General features: G+C 33.6%; 1 protein-coding gene across 8 annotated transcripts in view; it reads right to left on the bottom strand.

Annotated features, from left to right (window-relative positions):
* The window catches only part of unc-104 (kinesin family member unc-104), a 122,092-nt gene that overhangs the window by 2,087 nt on the left and 93,221 nt on the right, over positions 1-26,784 (bottom strand). For 3 of the 8 annotated variants that reach the window (XM_065511196.1, XM_065511200.1, XM_065511197.1), the window contains 16 exons: positions 21,070-21,228; positions 20,277-20,938; positions 20,095-20,206; positions 19,667-20,024; positions 15,438-15,821; positions 11,082-11,337; positions 10,846-10,999; positions 10,346-10,523; positions 10,199-10,286; positions 9,841-10,137; positions 9,413-9,772; positions 9,165-9,354; positions 5,402-5,794; positions 5,225-5,336; positions 3,161-3,350; positions 2,327-2,463 (listed from right to left, as the gene is read on the bottom strand). In XM_065511196.1, the coding sequence (XP_065367268.1) occupies positions 2,327-2,463; positions 3,161-3,350; positions 5,225-5,336; positions 5,402-5,794; positions 9,165-9,354; positions 9,413-9,772; positions 9,841-10,137; positions 10,199-10,286; positions 10,346-10,523; positions 10,846-10,999; positions 11,082-11,337; positions 15,438-15,821; positions 19,667-20,024; positions 20,095-20,206; positions 20,277-20,938; positions 21,070-21,228 (4,030 nt within the window). The remainder of the gene's footprint in view (positions 1-2,326; positions 2,464-3,160; positions 3,351-5,224; positions 5,337-5,401; positions 5,795-9,164; positions 9,355-9,412; positions 9,773-9,840; positions 10,138-10,198; positions 10,287-10,345; positions 10,524-10,845; positions 11,000-11,081; positions 11,338-15,437; positions 15,822-19,666; positions 20,025-20,094; positions 20,207-20,276; positions 20,939-21,069; positions 21,229-26,784) is intronic. The other 5 variants (XM_065511201.1, XM_065511203.1, XM_065511198.1 and 2 more) reach the window with 4 other exon arrangements.

The following is a 26,784-nucleotide window of genomic DNA, read 5'->3' as shown; positions in this document are numbered from 1 at the left end:
CTAATACTTTGTAGGGTATCATTTGCTATTTTTTAGTGCCTTTACGATTTTAAATGAAGCGTTGATATTCTGGGCACTGACAGTCTTACCCAATTTTTTTATTTGTAGATAAGGGCAATTCAAATTATACTCAATTTTCTGATAGGTAATAGCACACACAATATAAAAATAGCATTTTAAAATATTTCCAAAACATCAACTTTCTAAAACTAATGAATAAAATTTGACTACGATGGTGTACGATTTTAAGTGACATTCACTGTATAATGATTATAACACTAAGTTTTTATATGAAATGTTGCTATAGTATTCATAGTTTACAGTATTATTATATATTTCGGGAATAGCCGGGTACCCGGGAATGTAGAGAAAAATTTTACCGATTCCCGGGAACCAAAAAAGGTCGGGTTTTAAAAAACCCTAATTCCAATAAAAAAGCTTGTTAGGTTTTAATTATTTATTTTGAAAGCAATTTTCGGAATATTAAAATTTTTTTTTGCCAAAATTTTAATGAATTTGTATTCTTTTGTGACAAGACAAGGGAGTTTGAGAGGTCCAAACATCAGATGGAGAAGATGTGGCAATTACCCCAAGTATTAAATGGTTGAAATGTAATAGCATCAGAGCTCAATAATTGTTAAAAATAGGCTCTACTGTAGACAACATCATTAAAAAGTTTTTGAATTTTTACTTTTTTTATCTAAAATAATGAGTATGCCGACTATTCACTGTTATTTCGGTCAAAAATGGTCACAGAAAAAAAATACGTGAAAAAAATTTGACAACTTTAAAAAAATCCAATATGGATGTTCAAAAAATAGCAAAAGATCCTAAGGTTCATCGTCACACTGTTTAGAAAACCATTAAACAGTATAAGGGGGACTTGAACATTAAAAGAAAACCTGGATCAGGAATATAAAAAGGTTTAACAGAAGAGCACCGAATACTCCTATCAGAAAAGCAGCCCGTAAAGTTAAACACAGAGCCAAAGCAATTGCAGGGTTGAAGTCATATAAATTTCAGAAAGATCGCAATGCGGCAAAGAACTTAGAAGCAAAATAACGAGTATAAAAATTGAGGTAAAATTTTATAAAAACTTATGTACTGGCAGACTTTTCACAACTTCCGGGTCAAGATTTTTATATGGCTTATGGACGAGGTAATTTTCTAGAACAATACCGGACAATAAAACAAATAAAATTTCCCAAGAAGTTTATTGTGTGGAATAGGGTTAATTATGAACCGATCCTCACAAAAGTTGGCAGAAAGAGTTGGGTTCACATAAAACTTGTTTATGTCCAATTTCATCTCGATATTAATTATTATTAGATAATTATGAATGCACAAGTCATTTTCTGAGGGGGACCTTGATTGGGGACTACTTTCAAAATTGTATCAGGATTGCCGCGTAATCAACATATTTATGGCTGCTCAAACAGTATTCTGGGACGTTATTTGTATTGGGCTAGGTGAAATAATTTTTAATCCCAGACAAACCTTATCAACAGAGAGTATTTGTAGAAAATGTCAGCGAGCTATGTAGTTCTTTTTGTTTGGGCCCTATCGTATTTTCAACAGACAGACATATGGGCGAACATATCTAGATCGTCTTAGAATTTCATAAGGACCCAGAATATATATACTGATGTTGGTTAAGATGAATATTTCGATGTGTTCAATCCCCATCTTTTTTGATTGTGGGTATAAAAAGTTATTGATATGCACACCTCCATCCATTCGGATATTTAGGATTATAAGGTTACAGAAATTGTCTCCAGTAAGATAAACTCATTTATTATTTCGTATAAGAATGTCTGGCTTGGATCCGAGAGTCTGTATGAAGGGTTTGCGGTCTTCAAGGGTGGATTTAAGATGATGAGCTGATGTCTACATTGAAGACGGACAATCAGATATCATACAGACTTCTCAACGAATTTAGCGTATCCCAGGTTAAGATTGCGGTGGATATAACAAAATCGGTAGCGTCATTGGCAGAGAGCAGGTGACTATATATGTCAATGTGCAGGCGTTGCTAAAGACTTAGAGCGTCATAGAGTCGATCGGAACTTTATAGAGTAATTTTTTGTTATATTGAGAAACATTAGTTCCGCGACATTGTCCGAAACTGGATTTGGCAGTATGGGGGAAACCACCAATTATTCACTACTATAGAGTACTAGATGCATTGATGAAATTACAAATCTTAGGAAATCAGTATGGACTACAAATTGAGAGCACTGTGGCTAAAGCTAGACATTGTAGGCACTAAACTGCTTTTGGTTATGAAGGGGAATAATGGTTCTGCTGATTTTCTATAATTTCTCACCTGAATGTATTTGGTATTTTAACCATAGCTGCTTGATCTTCGCTGCATTCCACTTGTGCTGTGCCCAAATTTAAGACAGCCCGTTCCACGGGATCCTTTTCGGATTTGTAGATGAAAACATAAGGACGACGTACAATCTACAGAAACAAATAAATAAAGAAATTAATTTAAAAGAATTTTTAATAATACAAGATTTGAAAGAATTAATGATTAATTCAGTTTTCAAAATCATATCAATTCAATCCCTTAAAGAATTTATTACGAAATAATTCATAGGCTTAATTTCTTAGTACTTCAAATGTATTCGAATTTATTCCTTGGAGAATTCATTCTTTATAGAATTAATTGTTTATTTGAATAATTCAAGTTTTCTTTAATTATAAAATAGCTTATAAAATATGTATGTATATTGAATGATTAAATGTTTCTTTAATTCAGAAAATTGTTTTTCAATTCATTTTGTAAATGATTAATTAACATTTATTCAATTCAAATCTATTATAAATAGGACTTAGACAATTTCAATTCATATTGTAAGTTTTTAAACAAATTTTAATTCAATTTGGATTAGATTTGAATGAATTTTATTATGAATTAATTCAAAAATGAATTAATTCTATTCAAATAACAGCCTTTGAATGATTCTAAAGAATTTGTTTGATTGGGAATAGTTTTAGGAATAAATTGCTGACATTTTTTTTAATTCTAAATAATGATTTTATTGAATTAAGCTTAAATTTAATTACTTAACTCGAATCTTTTATATTAAGTTAAGGAGTTCTGAACAAATAGGTTTCTAAAACCAACATATTCTTTAATTTCCCATTTACTTACCACCCAACGCTTCTTCCAGCCCGAACCGCCATGTTCCAAAACATTCAAAAGACCCTTGCGTGCCACCACGGGACTAACACGAATTTCTTCCAATTCGGGTACATACAAACGTAGAGGGAGAGCTGGTTGTGTGGCCGGAGCAGGAGCTTCCCAGCCATTGGGAGCATCAGCACGATCAGGAGAGCATAACCTAAACACAAATAAGAAAATACCAAACAAATACTTTAGTAAAGAATACCATGTTTTGGCAATTACCATTAAAAATTATTAACAAAACAACTAAGTTTAGTATAGTAGTAATTAGTGTGAGAACAATTATTATTATTAATATAAAAGCAATTAGTTTGGACAAATAGTTTTAGATTTTACAAAAAAATTTCAACTTAAAATTTAATAAATAATATTGGAAAAAACAACAACAACTAAAGCTTAAAAGTAGTAAAGTTAACAAGAATAAACAAAATTAAAGAAAACTTAAAATAAAGTTAAAATTTTACCTTCTTCTAATACGTAGAAACCAAATAAGAGTTTTTTTTATATATTTTAAATACAAATATGAAAAAAAAGAAACAAATTTACAAAAGTTAAAATCAAGACAAAACATTCAGTATTTTTTTGGAGGAGAAATTTTTGGTTTTTTTTGTAATAAGATATATTTTTGTGGTGTTTTTTTTGTACTAAAAAAATTAAAAAGATAAAATAATTTGACAGGCATGATTGTATTTTTTTTTTAAATTTGTGTCTATAGAAGTTGTGAAAGAAAGAAAAGGCTGTAGTTTTAGCTAAATTAAGGTTTGCTATATTCTTTTTAGCAGAAGGAAACGATCTTATGTTTTAGATAAAATTAAATCAGCCAATTCCAACCTTCTTAAGAAAAGCGTTTAAAACTAGAGTTTCTTTAAAATGTTTCAAATCAGTTTGTGTTTTAAACTTATTCTTCAAATATCTTATAAAAAAAGCGTGCGTACAGAATAAGCCATCGCCGCTGTAGACAGAGGTCTCGAATTTATCGTTCCGACGCCGTTCTTAGCAACACGGTCTCTGTCCGTACACTACTTGGAAAATGTTGAGGAAAAATCTTGGCCTACATCTATAAAATCCAACTGGTGCAAGAATTAAAGCCAGCTGACCATCAATTGCGTTGTGTGTTCGGTGAATGAACTGAGAATCAACTGGAAGTTGAATCAGATTTTTAATTGTATGTAAACAAGCAGAATTGTTATTTTTGGAGAGAGCACAATTCTCATGAGACTCCATTACATCCCGAAAAAATCACTGTTTGGTGATGTTGAAGGCATCATCGGCCCATTTGACTTTAAATCCGAAACCTCTGCCAATATTACCGTGAATGGCGAACGCTACAAGAAATTGATTCATGATTTTTTTATTCCTCATGTCAATGCAAATCATTTGGAGGAAAAATGGTTCCAACAAGAGCCAAACGTTCGGTGTCCGAATTATAAGGGAAACCACCAAGAAATGAACCTGTGAATTGGCCACCTCGTTTTTGTGATTTGACTCCTTTGAATTACTTTTTTGCGGGGGTACGTAAAATATCTGGTCTATGAAGGTATAGAAGCCAACATTCGACCCACAATTGACGAAATAAGACCGGGTATTCTCGTAAAAGTAGTGCGAAATTAAACCAACAGGATGGCGTTCATAAGGGGCAGTCGCGGAGGCCATATGCCAGAAATAATTTTTAAATATGAAATGCCATGAAATTTTTGAGCTAATAAAACCAAAATTTTGGTCATTCCATTGAATTTGCTGTGTTTTATTTAAAAAAAAGCTGTATGCCTCTAAAAAAACACCCTATACTTTATTTAATTAAACAAGCTTTAATTTAGAAATTACTATTACTATCTAGAACAGATCAGTTGACAAAGATTTATCTTTCGCAAACAGTTTAATGTTTAAAGAACTGTTTTAACTAAAATAATTTCGATTATGATTCGCTACAAACACAAACTGATTATTTTACTTTGTTTAAAACGATTTCCAAATCACTACAAATTATATAACTTAAGTTTCCTCTCAAAATAAACCATTAACCATACTTACTCCATGGAATTGCTGGATATGCAACTGACTGTCATATCAGCACAGCCCTCATCACTGGGTGAAACATCCGATTGGGTTTGATTATCTGAATTTTCAGATTTTTGATAACGTCCTACAAATATTACATTATAAAATAATAAATATGAACCTATATATTTAATTTATTTTCGAACCCACCTTGTATCAATTTCAAACATTTCGACATCAAGTCCTTTTCACGTTCATTAAACTCACGCTCTGGCATCATCTGTTGTGTATCCTTGACCGGTGTCTGTGGTGATGGTGGTATGACCATGTGTACTGGTGATGTAGCTGCTTTGGCAGCCAAATTACAAACATCCTTTTCGGTTTTTGTGGTTGGATTTGGATTTGTATCCATGCCCAGACGTTCGCGTAACAACAATAAATGACGTACACGGCCCACTTCTTCGAGACGTGTCAATTTCTCCAATTCCCATTGATGATCGAAGATGAGTGAGTCGCCACGTGGACGCCAGCCATGAAGATTTTCTTCGCCGCGTACATATGTTGAGCTAGTGTCAAGAACACGTCGTTGACGCCGTTGGACACCTTTATTAAGGGGAAAGTATAGACAACAATTTTAGTAAAATCAAAACTTTTTTTGCACATTATTTGTGAACTTGATAAAATAACTCATAAATTTTTGTTAAGAAAGCTAGAAATCTGTTAGTTGTATAAATTATAAAAAAATAAATTTGTTATTGTATTATTTTTGCATAAGCTTGAGTTAATTTAAAATTAATATTGGCATATTTGTTTAACTAAAGAATGGGCAAATTTGAGGTTAGGAAATAAATTGGATGTCAAATGATGAAATGTCGCGAATTGAGCTGTCATCTGACATTTGCCCCACGTCATGTTCTATTATTAATTCTGATAATTCTATTTTATGTTTTAAAGCCAATTTACTTCCAAACGTCAAATTCGCCCACCCTGTATTATAGCTTGAATTTAGAATAATTTAATCAAATCTCTTAAATTTTTATAATAGATATCCTCACTGTCATTAATGTGCTTAAATATTTCTGAAATCTGATTGGGAAGAAATTGAAACATCAAACAGATAAAATATTATTATTGAAAGTAAATACAAATACATCTTCTATGATGAAGATCAGCGGTTCAGAGTAACGGAATGATCGAAGTTCGATCGGCAAACGGGTTGGAATTTATATGAAAGACTTGTTAGGTGGGAGCTTAGAAATTGATAATGTCTAAACTGTTAGAGGGAATGATCTAATAGCAACCTAATAGGAAATCAGCATCATAGTAATAGTCCATCTTAAGAATACATCATCTCTAACGCAATCTCCACAACCAAAACATCTTCGTTATCTTTCATTCTTAAAGATTTTTTGCATCCTATCCCGGAGTACATGGCAAGGAAAGTTATATGCAAAATTTATTAGATGTCACATTAGAAACGGTTTATGTCTGAACTATTCGAGATATTGTTCTAATTAAAAGCTGATAGAAAATCATCATCATAATTATAATACTCCATAAGTTTGTTCTTATATATCTGACTAACGTTTCAAACAATCACAAGAAACCTAAATTAAAGTTATTAATCAGCGTTGATCTTAATAACATCTTGAGCTAAGAAATTATGGTTGATACTCAATATCGCGCTCGAAGGCAGAAGTAATTTTAGAGCATCAAAAATAAATTTTAGAGCATCAGTTTGCTTCTTTACTTAATTTTGATCAACCTGTTTTCTTAATAATCTCAACGACATTTATTATGATGAAAAATAGGAATCCGACTGCTATAAGTTCGGCAAGACAATGTGGAAGACCTGTCAATCAGCCAACAGAGAACCTCGCTTTTAAAAAATTCCAATCTAGACGCATCCGTATGGACTTTCGATGGTATTGTAGTGACATCAAGATCATGCCAGTCTCAGAAAATATTAATGGTTACAGATACAGAAGGTTTTGATTATTGACCGGCAACTATCCAGACAAACACCAACAATTTAAGTACTTAATTTAGGTCCCATATGATATATATCGTCACCTTTCTATTTTTAAAAATATCGACTTAATTGAAGAAAGAAAAAAAACATATTTGTAACCACAACACTTTAATTTTTATTATGTTTTTTGTCTCTCCTGTAAAACAAGTGTTGTAGGCCCTTTTGCAATTTAGGTGACGATATGCAAAGAACAGTCGACAACAGCAGAGCTGCCAAAAATATTTAGCCGAAGAGAAATTCGCAGCAGACGCCTTAGATTATATTTCACAAATCTTAGATGATTTGCAGTAGCCAGTCTTGAGGAACACATCATGGAACCCACAAAAAAAGGAAACTGGTTTCTAAGACGAATGAGGATAAATAAAAATGAAGCTCTATTGTGTTTAAGTTCCGACCCTTTTGAGAACAACAACGGAAACCGAGACGATAACAATTTCATGAGCGTGACAAAGCAGTTCAGTCAATCGTCCTCTGTAACGGAATCACAACAACAGCGTCATCAATATCTCCAAACGAACGACATTTGCAGCAGACTCTTCAGATGGCATTCCGAAGACCTTAAATGATTTACATTTTGCAGAATAAGATTATTTATATTACTGGATGAGTGTGACACAACAAAATTGTAGTCCTACCGATTGTTTAGTTTACATCTGCAATTGGTTTAATATTCTACGACAAATCCGTATCAACAGTAATTATTCATTTTTCAGATTCCGAATACTGTGATCAGATCAGCATAAGTCGAACTTAAGTTTAATATTTTTTAAGTTTCAAAAATTTTCCTGTCGGCTTAATCCGACTAGAATTCTTTCACAGAGACTCACAAGTTCCCATCAAAGCAAATTATCAGGTCTTCGTAAACCAATTGTCCAGCTGTATTTAATCCGTAATATCCTTCCTTCACGCTAGCCAGCAAACTGGCAAATATTCATAAACCAAACAAATCGAATCTTTAATAAAATAATCAACACGCCAATAAACGCAACAAATTACTAAATCGTTCTGAAATTGAACTAGAACTAAAAGAGTCGCAATAACGTTTGCCGATTGCACTGCCTCTAACACGTCCCAACGAGAACCATAAAGAGCCGATATACAGTTTCCCAATTCAACTGCCTTTGGCCATAGACAGCAACAGAGATCATATGAAACGAAGCATTGTTCGCAAGTCTTCCGGTTTCAAAACCTTCTAGAACTAACGAACTATGTACAAATTTATGAACATTTGCAGAGCATCAATAGAAATATCTAAGGTTATTAGTAGAATGATGCTATGATTGTAAATCATTCAACATTCTGAATAGTTCAACGCTTCATAATATTCGACGTCCTAAATTTGCATTATCTTTACTATCAGATGCGAAGACAATCGGGACTATTCTCCTTCTTTTGTGGAAGCATATACTGCGTAATGCAGTAGTACAACCTTATCATTAACTGACATCTCTACTCAGATTACACATGTTTTAAATGATGCTTTCAATACCAAACTTGTCGAAGATCTTCGATCGTCTTCCTTATACTACATACAACCTCCATAGATCGTAATGTGCTTAAGAATCAAGAAGCACATCTGAAATATAATGATTATTCTTGTAAGATGTCATCTCGAGAAGAACCTCAGTCAATTTCAACAAACATATCTACACGAATACCCTGATTTGGGAGGTTTTTAGTAAAATCATATTGGGATTTGTTTAAGATGTTTTGCTAATCAAATATTGCTCTGAATTGTCTGCAGTTATTAAATAAATCTTAAAGGTTTATATTACAATTCTTTTTCGAAATTAGAATTTAAAGTAATATAATATCACTTTTCTTATAGCTATATATAAAAGCCTTTTAAAAGCAACAGCATTAAAAAAATCAAATCAATAGAAAATAAAACAAAAACTTAAATAACTATAACAACAATCACTACATTTTAAAAATTTCTACCTGGACTACCTGCATCAGATGCTCTTCTCAATGACAATTCATAAACGCCCGACAAGCGATTTGCCTCCGGATTACGATATTGACCAGAGAAGAGATGTTTCAAAGAACGTGGACCAGTACGAGCATCGCGACCATAAATAATCATGCTTAAATCTTTGGTAATTATAGCAGGGCGAGCACAATTTTCCAACTGGAATTAAAATACACAAATTAATATATTGAGAAACATAAATAAAACAAAATCCTACCTCCAAATAGGCGCTCAAGGTAATATAAACTGTTTCACCACCCTGTGACACACGATTCAATAGAGCCGAATTGTGAAGACTAGAATCCCAGGCGGCCTCAAATCTAAAGAATGAACGATCATCACCAGGCACCTCCAAAACTTCGCCCGGAAATAGACCCAAAGATAAAACACACGAATCTTCATCATCCTCAGAGGATTCGGGAGTATTGCGTATGCGTCCCACTACCAATTCACGAATATCTTTCCACTTAACCTCGGGTGTAGGCTCATGGACAATGGTTATGCGTATACGTCTTTGTATGCCCTGATGCAAAAGGAATAGACCACGGCAAGGAAGATCATCGCTGTGTTCAACAACCTTTTATGAAAAGAAATCAAATTAAATAACAATAATAAAGAAATGTGGAAGTTGCAATAGATATTTACCGCTGGCACATATTCACCATTGGGTGCTAATTCACAGATTTCAAACCATACCAAAACATCATGTTTCGCCAATACCGTAGAGGATGGAGGACAAGGTAGTGGACCAAATTTGGGACTACGTACTGGTTGCGATATCGGTATACTTGGTGGTAACATGCGTCTTGGTGGTGGTCTGGAAACAAATTCTTGTTTGGCATCCTTATGCAAAGGATGTGTTTGGTAATGACCAAATACCTTAAACATAATCGGTTGAGTTTTCAAATACTCAATAAATGATTTGGTAACGGGTACAGTAATCTTTAGAAAATAATAAAAATTTAATGAAATAATTATAACTAAAAGTAATAACAAAACTTACATTTTGTACATGATAGAAACCCAAACGATCACCAGCTGAATTCTTTACGGGTTCGGTAGAGAAAGCTTCCTCATGGCGATGTAAGAAACTAAGGGTTTTGTAAGAATTAAATGATTTTATATATTGTATAAAAAGTTTAAAACTTACTTGAACTGACAGAATATATCGGCATATTCGGCACCAATACCGGTGGCCTGTAATACCGTTACACGGAATGTAAATTCTTTGCCCACTTGCAAATGTTCTCCTGGTTCATCCTGAGTCTCCTGGCATTCAGATGCTGAATTTGAATCAATGCCACGTCCTGAATCTGCATCTCCAAGTTCTAATTATTAATATTTATTGTTTGTTTCATATATTAACACACAAATTTGTTTTTATACAGACATAAAAACAGAATTGAAAGGGAGACAACATGTTGGAAACATGTTTATTAAGGTTGGATACAAAAGGGATAATAAAACTCAGGGTGTGGTTGAGATAATCAAATGAAATGTAGACAAATATTTAGTTTTTGGTTTCGAAATTTAATTAGAAAAAGATGGGAGATGAATTGCTCTTTTATTTTTTTGGATAATTTATTATTAAAATTGTCCACACCCTACAAATTTTGTTTAGTTTACAACAGATACCATAATATTCCATACCTTCCAATTTCGAATCCAAACCACCATTGTCAATATAACGTTGGACATCATCCTTCTCATTCAAAGCCCGATATTTGGGTTTAGCATCATCCTCATTGAAAATCAAACGGGCCGACTGTTTAACACCATTGTTAAAGTCAAGAGATTCTTCATCCTGTAAATAATAAAACAAATTAAATAAATAATTAATTAACAAACTCTTTAAAAAATCTCCTCCTCTCCTTTTGATAACCTACCAATACAGGTTGCACTGCAATGCGCAAATAACCCCGAACATCTCCACGCTCATTAACAATAGCCACCTTGTGAACCAATGGTACGGGATACAATAAGTTACTGAGATAAACAAAAGAACGTCCCACCATACGGAACCAGGGGAAACGATCGTAGAATGGATCGCCACCAGTTAAAGATTCGACATTGTAGTCAGGTGATGTAGGACTAAGTTCGGCTTCATTGTGATACATTTCACGCATCAATTCAAGACGTTGTCTATAAAAGGAAAACAAAAACACAAATTTACTTCCTTAGGTTCTTTAAATACATTTGAAAAGATTTAAATATATGTATATTCAATATCTAAGTAATATATTTGGATAGACATTTAAAGCTGTAACAAAATCAAATAAAATATGTACGCTGGTGATTTTAAATTATTTAAGAAAATTATAATTTTTGGTAGAAAAACTAAAACAAAAATAGCTAAAAATAACGATGCAAAAGTATACAAATCTAGGTGTTTTATTATTTAAACAATCGCTATATAAATAACAAAATAATAAATTAATATTATTAGTGAGTTAAAAATGTGATTGAATAACATCGATCCAGCACAATGGCTTTTCAATTACATATTTGGAAATCTCAAAATTCAAAACTATGTTCGATGGGTCAGATTGCTTATAAATCCTATGAAGGTCATTAGTTTTCTCACCAATGCAGGAGAGTGAAATGAGAAAAGTTCAACATTCTCTTGCCCCTTCTTATCTAAGTAGCTTTAATTTAAATGTGACAGTTTTCAGTTACCACAGATAGCAGCACTTTCTTACAATTATTCCAGCAGACTCATTTCATATTTGAGTTTGGCGATCTTGCATTAAGGGAGCGATATGATTGTATGAAAGTCATAGTTTTCTGTCTACTTCCGAATCTTTGAAATGATAACAACAGAAAGTACATCACTAACTTCTATAAGTTTATGTTATATTGACTATCCTTATAATGTGAGTTTATACATGAAAAATAAAAACCGGTAGAATTTGAAACTCCTCTAGTCCCCGTGAGAACAAACCGTAAATTTTATTCAACATTGTCACGGTGTTGTATCGATTCTTCATCATTTTAGGAAATATGCCTAATCATACAGTATCCGTAAGAAGCCTAATTAAATTCCTACTAAGAGCCAATAGAGTCTTGGAACTTTCTATCGCCAAAGAGAGCAGGAGCTTGAGTTCCGACTCTTCTAACACCCATTCGTCTATCAAATTCGATATAGAAACATTTGTGCAAGAGTTATTGTCCCGATTGTTGCACAATCATTAAGGATTTCTTTTCTCCGTGAAGACACACAATCAAGAAGAAATATATGTAGCATCGTCTTCAGATTGGCCTGAGGGGTGGAATTCATGGAGTCAATAATAGCAAGACAAGTTAGTCTCTGTACCTTGATCAGCATGGAGAGATGTGTTTTAATGTTTACCGCTCTCCGCCTGACAAGAGAGCCATAGGTGACCGCATGTACATGTACAATATAAAGTTTGAGACCTCATCTCTTACGAAGAGGCACAACTGTCCCACCTTGGCAACCCCAAGAACAATAAGGTTAAGATTTGATCTAATGATTTCGACTTGAAGATATGATGGCTGCGACTGCACTCTTATAGCTTACGTTAGACAACTTTAATATAGTATTTCAATATGTCAAAATATAATCCAAACGAATGGTGTAGATCGGTCAAGGTTGGTTCCAATCGGTCTCTAATTCTGTCCCTAATGCTGTCCATATTATGCTTTCTCTTAATTCTCTATAATTTTTACATAAATGGCCCATACACTATTAAACTGAGGCAACAAATCTCTCCATAACTCTACTGTACTTCCAATAGAGACTTCCGAAGTTTGACAGTCGATAGCGGCCATATTGTTGAAGCTACATCTGTCAAATTTCCTGACATTTCTTCAGATCGTGGATGTTTCATTACTTAAATTTGGAAATAATAGTGGATCTTTCTTTACTTGAAACTGTATATATCTTTACTTCAATTTGAAAACAATCGTGGATCTTTCTTTATTTCAATTTGGATCTTTCTTTATTTCAATCGTGGATCTTTCTTTATTTCAATCGTGGATCTTTCTTCACTTCAATTTGGAAACAATCGTGAATCTTTGTTTACTTCAATTTGGAAACAATCGTGGATCTTTCTTTATATCAATCGTGGATCTTTCTTCACTTCAATTTGGAAACAATCGTGAATCTTTGTTTACTTCAATTTGGAAACAATCGTGGATATTTCTTTACTTGAATTTGGAAACAATCATGGGTGTTTCATTACTTGAATTTGGATCTTTCTTTACTTCAATTTGGAAACAATCATGGTTGTTTCATTACTTGAATTTGGATCTTTCTTTACTTCAATTTTAAAACAATAGTGGATCTTTCTTAACTTCAATTTGGAAACAATCGTGGATGCTTTTTTGCTTGAATTTGGAAACAATCGTGGATCTTTCATTACTTCAATTTGGAAACAATCGTGGATCTTTCTTTACTTGAATTTGGAAACAATCATGGATGTTTCATTACTTGAATTTGAATCTTTCTTTACTTTGAATTTAGATTTTCTTTACTTCAATTTGGAAACAATAGTGGATCTTTCTTTAATTCAATTTGGAAAAAATCGAGGATGTTTCATTACTTCAATTTGGAAACAATCGTGGATCTTCCTTTACTTCAATTTGGAAACAATCGTGGATCTTTCTTTACTTCAATTTAGAAACAATCGTGGATCTTTCTATACTTCAATGTGGAAACAGTCGTGAATAATGCATTACTTTAATTTGGAAACAATTGTGGATCCTTCTTTACTTCAATTTGGAAACAATCGTGGATCTTTCTTTACTTAAATTTGGAAACAATCGTGAATAATTCATTACTTTAATTTGGAAACAATTGTTGATCCTTCTTTTCTTCAATTTGGAAACAATCGTGGATCTTTCTTAACTTCAATTTGGAAACAACCGAGGATGTTTCATTACTTCAATTTGGAAACGATCGAGGATGTTTCATTACTTCAATTTGGAAACAATCGTGGATCTTTCTTTACTTTAATTTGGAAACAAACGTGGATCTTTCTTTACTTCAATTTGGAAACAACCGTGGATATTTCATTATTTCAATTTGGAAACGATCGTGGGTGTTTCATTACTCCAATTTGGAAACAATCGTGGATGTTTCTTTACTTCAATTTGGAAACAATCGTGGATCTATCTTTACTTCAATTTGGAAAGAAACGTGGATCCTTCTTTACTTCAATTTGGAAACAATTGTGGATCTTTCTTTACTTCAATTTGGAAACAGTCATAGATCTCTCTTACTTAAATTTGGAAATAATCGGATCATTCTTTGCTTGAATTTGGAAACAATCCTGGATACTTATTTACTTGAATTTGGAAACAATCGTGGATCTTTCTTTACTTCAATTTTAAAACAATAGTGGATCTTTCTTAACTTCAATTTAGAAACAATCGTGGATGTTTCATTACTTCAATTTGGAAACAATTAAACAATGTTATGAAAATACATAGCATATTTTAAAACATTATTAGCAAAAATAAGCAAAATAAAGATATATAAAAATACCATCCAAAAAAGGTTATTCCTCAAAGGCAAAGTTATTAACAATATTAATAATATAGCAAAAATAATTAATAAACAAAATTAAAATTATAAATAAAATATTATATAAAATTAAGTCATGCATATGTGAATTTTGTATGTAAGATTTTGAATAAAAAAAAGGAAATTTCAAACGTATTCATGGTGCTGGTCAAATAAGGATTAAACATAGAAAATTTCATATTAACAAGGGGTTAAAGTTCATCTAAAATCACTTGTTCGCTGCAAAAAATGTTAAAGTTGAGAGGTTACAGTAACCGCTTCATGTGTTCACATGTTTTGTAGGTCTTTTTTTTATGATTTTAGAGGCTTTTAAAATTGTAGAGGACAAGCGATGTTAGTTCATTTAAAATGTCTCGACAAAGTTAAGCAAATAATATTTGAAATCTCCCGATTATTATACAAATTGTATGTAATTTATTTCTATTGAAATTTCCTTTTTTATATTGCCGTGAAACAATTAAACTTCAAGACCTCCAGATGCAATTAATACATTCATAATATAGAGGCTTTTATACACTTTCAAATATGTACATTATATATAACTAATTAATTAATGTGATTCCAATATAAGTAATAAAATTACAATTAATTATATTTATGTATATAAAAATTATATTAGGTGGATAAATGTAAGTACAATGTATATAGAAAATATTTATATTGAAATTAAAGAAACCTCGAAAAAATGAAAGCAAACCTAGAAGGCATAAGATTTGCCAATGACAAACGGGATGGTGAACTGTTGTTTGATTTCGACAATATGGATTTTGTGGCTGATTGTCTCGGTGGCACTACAACTTGTCCCATATTACAATTTTTAGTCAGTTCATGCAAATTACACAGACCACTTTCATACAGATTAGTACAAGCTGACGCAGTCGAAGCTGTATTAGCGATTGTGCTATTAGTAGGAGTAGGAGCTGTATTGTTAGAGATGTTATTCAGAGTGTTGGGAGGACTCAGAGAAGTACAAGAATTTTGCAATAATTGACCATCATTTACTAAAGCTGAGGTATCATAGAGCATTGATGATGGTGGTGATTCCACATTATAAATTTGTCGCATCATTTCCAAACGATAACTATTAAGTGTGTGAATGTGAATAATGTTAAGAAAAAATATATTTTCAAATAAAATGTTTAAACTAAATAGTTAATTGAAATTGAAAACTAAAGTAGAGGAAAGAAGAAATGTTTGATATATAGGAAATAATAAGAATGAAACTAAAGTAAAATGACAGAATGATTGAGAAAATAAGAAGAAAATTAGGTTATAATGGAGCGTGTTATGGTGGTTTTAGAGTGTCGGAAACGGGGCTTTGATTAAGACGAGATATATTTGATTTTGGGGGATTTTTATAGTGGTACCTTATTTAGCAGCCTTACAAGTTTAAGGACAAGCTTTGAATCTAAAATAGCAAGCATAATTTATTCTAATAACAACATTTTTATAGGATGGAATAACATGAAATCTTTGAGGAGAAAGGCGAAATTAGACACAATTCCTAAACAATAGAATACAGTAAAGAATAAAACAACAGAATAGAGTAAAGAAAAAATAAAACATAGCTCCATTATAATAGAAGCAAGTAAAGAACAAAACGAAGTGTAATAATGTCCATAATTGTAAGGAACTATGGACTTACTTTCTTTACTTCAATTTGGAAACAATCGTGGATCTTTCTTTACTTCAATTTGGAAACAATCGTGGATCTTTCTTTACTTCAATTTGGAAACAATCGTGAATCTTTCTTTACTTCAATTTGGAAACAATCGTGGATCTTTCTTTACTTCAATTTGGAAACAATCGTGGATCTTTCTTTACTTCAATTTGGAAACAATCGTGGATCTTTCTTTACTTCAATTTGGAAACAATCGTGGATCTTTCTTTACTTCAATTTGGAAACAATCGTGGATCTTTCTTTACTTCAATTTGGAAACAATCGTGGATCTTTCTTTACTTCAATTTGGAAACAATCGTGGATCTTTCTTTACTTCAATTTGGAAACAATCGTGGATCTTTCTTTACTTCAATTTGGAAACAATCGTGGATCTTTCTTTACTTCAATTTGGAAACAATCGTGGATCTTTCTTTACTTCAATTTGGAAACAATCGTGGATCTTTCTTTACTTCAATTTGGAAACAATCGTGGATCTTTCTTTACTTCAATTTGGAAACAATCGTGGATCTTTCTTTACTTCAATTTGGAAACAATCGTGGATCTTTCTTTACTTCAATTTGGAAACAATCGTGGATCTTTCTTTACTTCAATTTGGAAACAATCGTGGATCTTTCTTTACTTCAATTTGGAAACAATCGTGGATCTTTCTTTACTTCAATTTGGAAACAATCGTGGATCTTTCTTTACTTCAATTTGGAAACAATCGTGGATCTTTCTTTACTTCAATTTGGAAACAATATTTCAATGTTTGTTTCAATCATTCTTTACTTCAATTTGGAAACAATCGTGAATCTTTCCTTACTTTAATTTGGAAACAATCGTGGATCTTTCTTTACTTCAGTTAGGAAACAATCGTATATCTTTCTTAACTTCAATTTGGAAACAATTGTGGATCTTTCTTTACTTTAATTTGAAAACAATGTTGGATTTTTCTTTCCTAACAATCGTGAATCTTTCTATACTTCCACTTGGAAACAATCGTGGAAATTTCTTTACTTCAATTTGTAAACAATTGTGGTCCTGGATCTTTCTTTACGTCAATTTGGAAACAATCGTGGATCTGTCTTTACTTCAATTTGAAAACAATCGTGGATGTTTCATTACTTCAATGTGGAAACAATCGTGGATCTTTCTTTACTATAATTTGGAAACAATAGTGAATCTTTCGTTACTTCAATTTGGAAACAATCGAGAATCTTTCTTTACTCCAATTTGGAAACAATCGTGGATCTTTCTTTATTTCAATTGGAAAACAATCGGGGTTATTTCCTTGCTTCAATCGTGGATCTTTCTTTACTTCAATTTGGAAACAATCGGGGTTATTTCCTTGCTTCAATTTTGAAACAATCGTGGTTCTTTCATTACTTCAACGGTGAATCTATCATTACTTCAATCGTGGATCTTTCATTACTTCAATCGTAGATTTTTCATTACTTCAATCGTGGATCTTTCTTTACTTCAATTTGGAAACAATCGTGGATCTTTCTTTACTTCAATTTGGAAACAATCGTGGATCTTTCTTTACTTCGATTTGGAAACAATCGTGGATCTTTCTTTACTTCAATTTGGAAACAATCGTGGATCTTTCATTACTTCAATCGTGGATCTTTCTTTACATCAATTTGGAAACAATCGTGGTTCTCTCATTATTTCAATCGTGGATCTTTCATTATTTCAATCGTGGATCTTTCTTTACATCAATTTGGAAACAATCGTGGTTCTCTCATTATTTCAATCATGGATCTTTCTTTACTTTAATTTGGAAACAATGTTTCTTCACTGCAATTGTGGATCTTTCTTTACTTCAATTTGGAAACAATGGTGAATATTTCTTCATTTCAATCGTGGATTTTTCTTCGCTTCAAATTGGAAATAATCGTGAAAATGTCTTTACTTCAATTTGGAAATAATGGTGGATCTTTCTTCACTTCAATCGTGGATCTGCATTTACCTCGATAGCGGATCATTATTAATTTCAATTTGGAAAAATCGTGGATCTTTCTTTACTTTAATCAAAACACTATAAGGATCTATAATTCTCAAATTATTATAAAACCCAGACACAGTAGTAACCGGTCTGCGTCGTCGAAATTCCTCCCCTGGGGAAACAACTTTTGGTTGATACAGTTGTAAGTTGACAATCTTTGGACGAGTAATACTGGGAATTTTTCCGGAGCTTCATATCGTTACCTTAATGTAGAAGGAACCTAACTCGTGTTATATTTCTACATAGTGTCATAGATTGATGGATACCTTTGTAGTAACCGACCTACCCGAGGATATCTTCAATCTATCCATTACTACTACTGGATTATCATTGTAAGTTTCAAAACAAGGAAGTATGTATGAAGTCAAGCAGAAACCCCTCTATAAGATGCTGTTCTCATGTATCAATTACTGAAAGTACAAATTATTTGGGAACGAACTCATTTAAACTATAATGTAATGATTGAACAGTTCAACATCAAGTTTGTCTAAATCTTATGACAGAAAGGCAAACAGTTTTATGTTTAGGGCGCATGAGTCTCAACTCTCTCTAAATGCGGAGTGCTAAGAGGCTATCCTACAGCATTCCCGGTTACTGGTATCCATAGTCAGTCAAAGGCATAGAAGAGTTCGATTTAGAAGAAACTGATTGAAAAATGATGAAGAAATTTAAAGCCAAGTCTCTCTTCCTAAATTCGGCAATTAATACTAATACTTAAAATAATATCAAATACTCATGCTAAACTATACAACAATTCAATTTAAATATGATGGTTTTACTTGATAATTCTGTTTCAAAACCCAAATCCTCTCACAAACTTAAAACACACAACAATTATTTGGGGAAAAGGGTTACAACTAGTAGAAGGGATCAAGATTTCAAAATTTAACTAGACACGTAGTACTAAATTGAAAATTAATAAATTTTTAAATGAAACTAAAACTAAAAATAACCACCATGCACGTTCAAAGTTAGTTTTTTTTAATGGCTATACAAATTAAAAGCTTAAAGAATTTTGTTATAAAATAAATAAAAATAATAAGCCTTTGAGGTTTAAGAGAAATGTTTTGTAAAACATATTTATGTATAAATCTAATTTAGAAAAAGAAACAAAACTTTTAACAAAAACTGTTGCTCTTCTAACGAAAACAATGGGTGAGTGAGAAAAACTAAAAATCAAAACTTTTTAAAGATTTCAAATCAAAATCAAAAAAAAAACTGGGTTAGAAATTTAAAACAATAGAAAAACAAAACTTACCGCAATTTTTCCAAAGACCAATAGTGGGTAGCACCGTTTTTGGTATCAGTGACCTCAACAGCTACCAAAGTCTTGGATACGGGAGGTGAGCCAAATTCATCCTCAGTTTGCAAAGGAGAAGCGGTCGAGGCCAGCTCTGGTGGCAAAGGTGAGTAGAGAGTGTCGGTAAGTAGAGTGAATTGGAATTGTACTTTCTTTTTCAATTCAACCGAAATGGCATTAGCCTCTTTAAGGAATATGGCATTGCCCCAGAGATCATCGCGCAAAGAAGTGAATTGATGATAACGCCATTTGCGGAAGGCCCAAGCAGCCAAGCCAGCCTCACGGGCAGTCCAGCAAGACTCATAGGGAGGATTGGCTAATGGATAATAAAACAAATAAATCAATATTTATTTAAGTATATAAAAAGGAAAATAATAAACTCTTACAATAAACTTCCTCATCCTGTAAATCTTCAGGAGTATAACTGCTGTACATGGACATGGTCATGGACTGTTCCTCCACCTGTTTCTGCAAAGCATCAATGCGGGCCTCATAGGACTGAAAAAATATAAAATTAACTTTAATATTTTTCTATTTCATTTTATAACCTTTTCTCATCTTAACCTACCTTACGCTGCTCTTCAAATTCTTGATCTGCCTGCATCTTCTCCCTCTTATATTGCTCTTCCAAAACATCCAAACGCTTTTTCATTTCTGCCTTCAAATCAATACCCTGCTTTTCCAACAACTCACATTGAGCGAAATTCCAGTCCACCTCTTGAGCATCACATTTCTCATTTTCATTCTCGGCGCTCTCCGCCAATTTTTCACGTATTTCACGAGCCTGCTCGGGATTGGTAAAACGGAATACATGATTCTTGCCCAAAATTACACGAGAGCCAGTACGCAAAACTTCGGGTTCCACCAATTGGCGACCGTTCAAATAAACCAAAGCATCTTTGTGTGGTATTAAAGTGACGGCGTTATTACGATTTTCAAAAGTGCAATGCTCTTTGAGTATATGTGAACCGGAGAGTTGTATGTCCTGGGGGACATTAGCCTCATGAGTACCCAAACGGGTAATGCCATCCTTAATGTAGTAGAGTAGACATTCGGATAGATTGGGATCTTCATTCAAGTTAACTAAATGAGGAGTTTTCTTCGGCGAGAAAACACCCACAGTTATGCCATCTTCTTTAACTGCCACGCCCATTTCAGCGAAAACAGCCTCACGTTGCAAGCGAATCTCTTCAGTACGCTTGAGTTTTTCCTCCCAGGTTTCGTTTAATTCTAAACAAAAATGGATGAATGATTATTTGTTAAAATACAAAAAATATAAAAGAAAAACTCAAGGCCAGTAACAATTAAAGGATATTAAGGAAAATATTAAAAGTGTTTTGAGTGTTTTGAGTGAAACTTACCCGCTATCAATTTTTCGCTAGCCTGCAATTGATCCACGGCCATTTCCGTGGTAGAACCATTACGATTACGTGCATTAGTGGGTGATTTAATATTACCACCAACGCCACCAACACTGCCAACACCACCGCCTCCTACGCCGCCAGCTTTAATTTCATCTTCTGCAAAAATTTTACAAAATTTATAAAACAGTCAAAATAAAAGTTTCTTATAGTTTAATTGCGTTTATGCTGGATAAATATTTATTAAATAGAAAAAAGGCTCTTACGTATATATACACTGAATAAAGCGTTACCAATTAATTAAAATTTAAAAATATATTGATTAATATTAAGACAATGGACATTTTTGTAAATAAGTAGGACAAATAACAAAATACAACATTTATAGATTTAAAAATTTGTAAATGTTTGAAACATCATCACATGTATTTTTTGAAAATATTAGAGGAAGTAAATTTGAAGATCACAATTTGAATGAATGGAAAGACAAATACATCTTAAAACGTTTAGGAAAAGGTCTTAACAAAAATGGGAATTCTGTTGGTTTGAGAAAACATTAATAATACCAGGTGTTGGTAAAAAGGAAGAAGATCTAAGGGAAATCGTAAGGTAATGGGAATATTGGGCAAGACAATTAAAAATCTGTGTGACGATTCTGCATCTAATCAGTTTGAAATGATTTCGATAATCCATAAACTAAAGATTGAAATCAGGAATCCTGATTTAGTTCTGCTTTAGTATAGTATATCGAGAGATCATTTGATCCAGGAAGCCTGAATATAACTGTCTGTTTTCTTATAGAAAGATCTTTTAATAACAAGTTGGTCTAGACAGGAATTTAATAAACTGAATTGGAAATAAGTTAGAAAATATATGAAGAAAACATTTTTTGTTAAAAGGGAAAGAAAGCACTTGATAGACTATAATTGGATGACAAATTTATGACCTTTCCGGAAACCATATTGAAAACAGATTGGAGAAACCAAACAGGCAGGCAGTCGTTCGTGAATTTTAGGGACAAGTGCTCAAAACCCCGTAGAGTTAAACAAGGAGTCCCTCAGGGCGGGGTTCTGTCGCCGCTCCTATTTAACTGCTACCTCTCTAAACTTCCAGCGCCGCTACAGACTGTGGAGGTAATCAACAGTTTCTTCACTGTACGTAACCTGCAGCTATCACCAACGAAGTCATCGGCAACATTCTTCTCCACCTGGGCGAAGGTGGTAAAACTCAACTTAGGCATTATAGTCGACGGCGTACAAATTCAGACAGTGAACCAGCCGAAAATTTTGGGTGTCACCTTTGACAGCCTTTTTACCTTCTCAGCACACGCTACTACAATCTCGCATAAACTGCGAAATAGGAAGAAGATCATCAAGCAGCACTTGGAGTAAGAACAGAGAAACCTTGATAGCAAACTTCAAGACGATTGACAGATCAATGGTCAACAATGCTGCTCCAGTGTGGTCGCCTTCGTTAAGTAAGCACTTGGGGTATGGACAAAGAAACCTTGCTAGCAACCTACAAGACGATTGGCCGGTCAGTGGTCAACAATGCTGCTCCAGTGTGGTCGCCTTCGTTAAGTGATACCCAGTGCAGAAATATTCAAAGCTGTCACAATGCAGCCTTAAGGACCGTCACAGACTTCCTTCAAATTACCGCCGAAAACCACCTCCACGAGAAAACTAAGGTTCTACCGGTCAGGGAACACAACATCATGTTGACGCAACAGTTCCTTCTGAGATATAAACGAAGGAGTCATCCAAACTTCGACATCACACAGTTGAAATCTCCTCCGAGGCATGTCAGAGAAGACCTACGAAAATACGAGGAGATCATAAAGAGGTATGCACAGGATTCATTTGGTCGCACCTTTATACGACATATTTGAACGACATTCATAGAGACGCCATCAATTTACCGTATGAATCTCGTACTTGGAGGTCGCTCACCACCGATAGCAGACGCCGAGAAGATTCTGATACGTAAAACAAGAGTCGTTCTGACACAACTAAGATTTTTTTTGAAAAAACAAACACAAACTGCGAAGCGTTTAGCTTGTCTGCAGTTACACCCATAGTCTCTGGCGGGAATCGAACCCGCAACCCTCAGATTAATAGTTCAGCACACTATCGACTGGTCTATCGGGGCACCCTGAATGAACCAACAGACTTAATGCCTTCTGATCCCCCGTTTTAATACTGTAAAATTGTTTACGCTGCTAAAACAACAACCATTTTTCTACAACCAGCTAATTTCTTAAAATAGAGAAGAAGAGAGACCTTTATAACGACAGTTCGAAATTTGGAGTCTGAACGAAGGAGAGTTTTGATGCTGAAAGCCATGGAATTGGCAAAATATTTCATGTTTCTTTCAAACCCATATATCGAGTCGTGATGTTAGCAGAACACCTAGAAAAGACTTCAAGATATCTCAAAATATCCATAACGAGAAGATAAGAAGATATATAGATATGGAAAAGAATGCCCTGATTTTACTTCTTAAGGATTCCTGCATATCCTCAGGAACTAGAATTAGATGTACCTTACTTGGTTTTTATCCTAAGACATATAGGTTAGGTTTATCAGCGTTCTTAGAGGCTTAACTACTGTAGAATTTGGCTATAAATACAGGTCTATATAATAAGTATCTACAGGATTGTCACATATGCTGATTATATTGCTTAACCGATCTTGTTTTTTACAGTTATGGAATAGAACTGACACTACCAGATAGTGTTAAATATCTACTTCCTGTTTCTGACTTGTATAACAGTTACTGGATGTTTTTCCAAACCTCTCAGAAAATTAATATCAAATTTGATTTCTTCATAAAGGACGTGAGGAGATTCCTACTGTATCTTCAAGATTAGCATCAAAAATGAGAAAAGAGTAGCAGTACAATATACATTGAAGAGTTTGAAATAAGGATATCCTTCAGATGTCCTGATGATAATATACTTGGCTGAAATATCGTCTACAAGATATTCGAAATTCAAAAGTATCACTAACATAGGTCGTTAATTGCTGATGTACGAGAGAAAGAGATACCAATTCTACTAGAACAGAATATTTATATTTTCATAATAGAATAGTATCCACGATCATTAATTATTGAATAAATACCTTCTTTAAAGAGTGAATTTGATTTAACAGTGAATATAATACATTTTATTAATGCGTTCATTAAAATTTAGTATAAAAATAACTTTGTACCAACTTAACAGCTAATTTATTTTTAAAATGCAAGTGCTAGAGTAATTTGCGGAATAGCTTTCTTATAACAATTGTGAAAGTGGCTTAATTTTAGAACTACTATTATAACAAATTCATAAAAGCAAGTGTTTCTTGCTTAGGTGTTATTAGTGGTCCTTAAATTTCATAATAATTTCGAACTTTGGTTGTGAAATTTTTATAAGCAATAATAATGTTAATAAAATTTACCTAAAGCAACATAAATAGCTGATAATTAAAAGTGGTGAAAATATGATAAATAGTTAAAAATCCTATATTTAAAATAGATTAATCAATACCCAGTGAAATTGTTTAAAAAATGGTAGACAAATTTGAGGTTAGAATGAAAATTGGCTGTCAAATGATGAAATGTCAGGAATTTAGTGCTCATTCTTTGACAATTATTTAATAAACAAACTTGGAAAATTTTAACCAATGAATTCTTTGAACTGAAAATAACACATTTGATCGCGTAATTTTTATGGCGATTACAATTGACCGCATTTGTCTTGTGATTTAACGCCGATGTATTATTTTCTCTGGGTCTTTTAACCATGAAAGTTTTTGAGCGGAAAACAAAGCTTTTTTCAACAGAATCATCTTTAGTGATGAGGAACATTTTAAATTATGCGGTTATGTAAACAATCTAATGTTGACATCAGTGATCTTTGGTTTCAGCAAGACGCCGCCACGAGCCACACAGCCGGCCACACAATTTAGTTGTTCCCGACCGCGCTATTTCTCGATTTGACGATGTCAATTGTCTTCGTTCTTGTATTTTAACGCCACTGTATGATTTTAAAATGTAGGATTTACAATAGATGGCGTATCTTTTGAACGCAGTTTTGGTTTTTAATAACTTATATGTCATTTTGAAGGGTACACATCTGTCATTTATTCTCACTTAGTTATTGAACATTATAGTGGAAACAACAAAGTTTTTTTTGCTTCGAAAATGTCTAATTTTGTACCAACAAAGCGTCATATGCGGGAAGTTTTGCTTTACATCTTTAATTTGAAAAAAAGTGACGCTGAAGCACACCGATTCCTCACCAAAGCTTATGATGAATGTGTTTCATCGGTTTCTGGTTGTAAGGTTCAGAAGTGATAATTTTGACACGGAAGACAAAGATCGTCCAGGCCATCCAAAACTGTTTGAAGACCAAAAATTAGAAGCATTACTCCATGAAGGTTGTTATCAAACTCAACAAGAGCTTGCAAAATCATTGGGAACTACTTGACCTACAATTTCAAAACGTTTGCACGCAGCAGCAGGATTCATACAAAAGCAGGGACATTGGGTACCATACGAATTGAAGCCGAGAGACCTTGGAAGACGATTTTGCATGTCCGTAATGATGTTTGAACGCTATTACAGAAAATAATGTTTGCACCGAATCCATTACGACAACCTTAAGCATACGAGATCGTATGTGAAGCCCGACCAACCAGCCGAATCGACATATCCATGTCGCTAAGATAATGATGCTCTGTAATTGGTGTGACCAAAAGGGTCCTATCTATTATGAGCTAATCTTGTATAGATGAACGCTCAGCGTTGCTTCTCAAGACGATATTGGAGTGCTGTAACCCACTCACGATTGGACAGTTGTGAAGGTTACGGACGCTGTGGGATCTTCTAGAAAGGCGATCGTTGACCTGACTAAGGAATATTTGGGCCGCTAAGGAAAACACAAGGGAAGGTCTACTATGGATTTGGTACTATCATCCTACGTGTCTACCGTAGCGACAACAAAAGCCAGGCGGTTGATGAGGACGCCCTTCTAAATTCTGACCAGAAGACCGCAGAACATGGTGAGGTTGACAGAAATCAATATTCACCACTCTAAAACAGCATTCGCTGCACTGCTCCTCCGAATTGCTCAGAAAGGGGAGGATCTGTGGACTATGTTTGAAGGGCTATAAGCTCTACTATGCTAAAGGCGCAGGTAAAATTAGATCCTGTATTTTGGATAAAAGCTCTCTGAATATCTTCATTAGTAGCAGTCTCATGGGAAACTAATGAAGGCAGTTTGCCATGAGAATTTGCGATTTCCCTTGTTAAATGCAAGATGGCTCTACAGCAGAAACTTTATGAGACTGCACAAAACAGGTGGACCAATTAAACATCCTGTTCTATAACAAGGTCGACTTGGCCCATTTATGATGCTGGCAGGACGAATCTACTTATGGAATTCCGTTGTGAACAAATATGTCTCCTTTAATACAGGAGACTGTATAATTGGGACATTCCTTTCGGGTTTAGATTAGCTATCAAGGATGAATCTAAGACGAATCCACTCCTTCATCAGAGAATCTGGTTGGTACACTCGGAGACAACGGACGTATTATAAATACCCTGGGAATCAGTTTTAAATGGACACAAGTGACGAGTGGCTGCCCATGGAACCTAACCTATTATGAGCTGAAATCTAGACAGACCATCACATGAAACCTGTACCGAATGCAACTGATTTGTTTGAAG

The sequence above is a fragment of the Calliphora vicina genome, chromosome 5 (assembly GCF_958450345.1).
Source record: "Calliphora vicina chromosome 5, idCalVici1.1, whole genome shotgun sequence".
Lineage (NCBI taxonomy): Eukaryota > Metazoa > Arthropoda > Insecta > Diptera > Calliphoridae > Calliphora > Calliphora vicina.
Note: the sequence above shows the minus strand (reverse complement) of the source record. Positions and strands in the feature narration are given on the sequence as shown.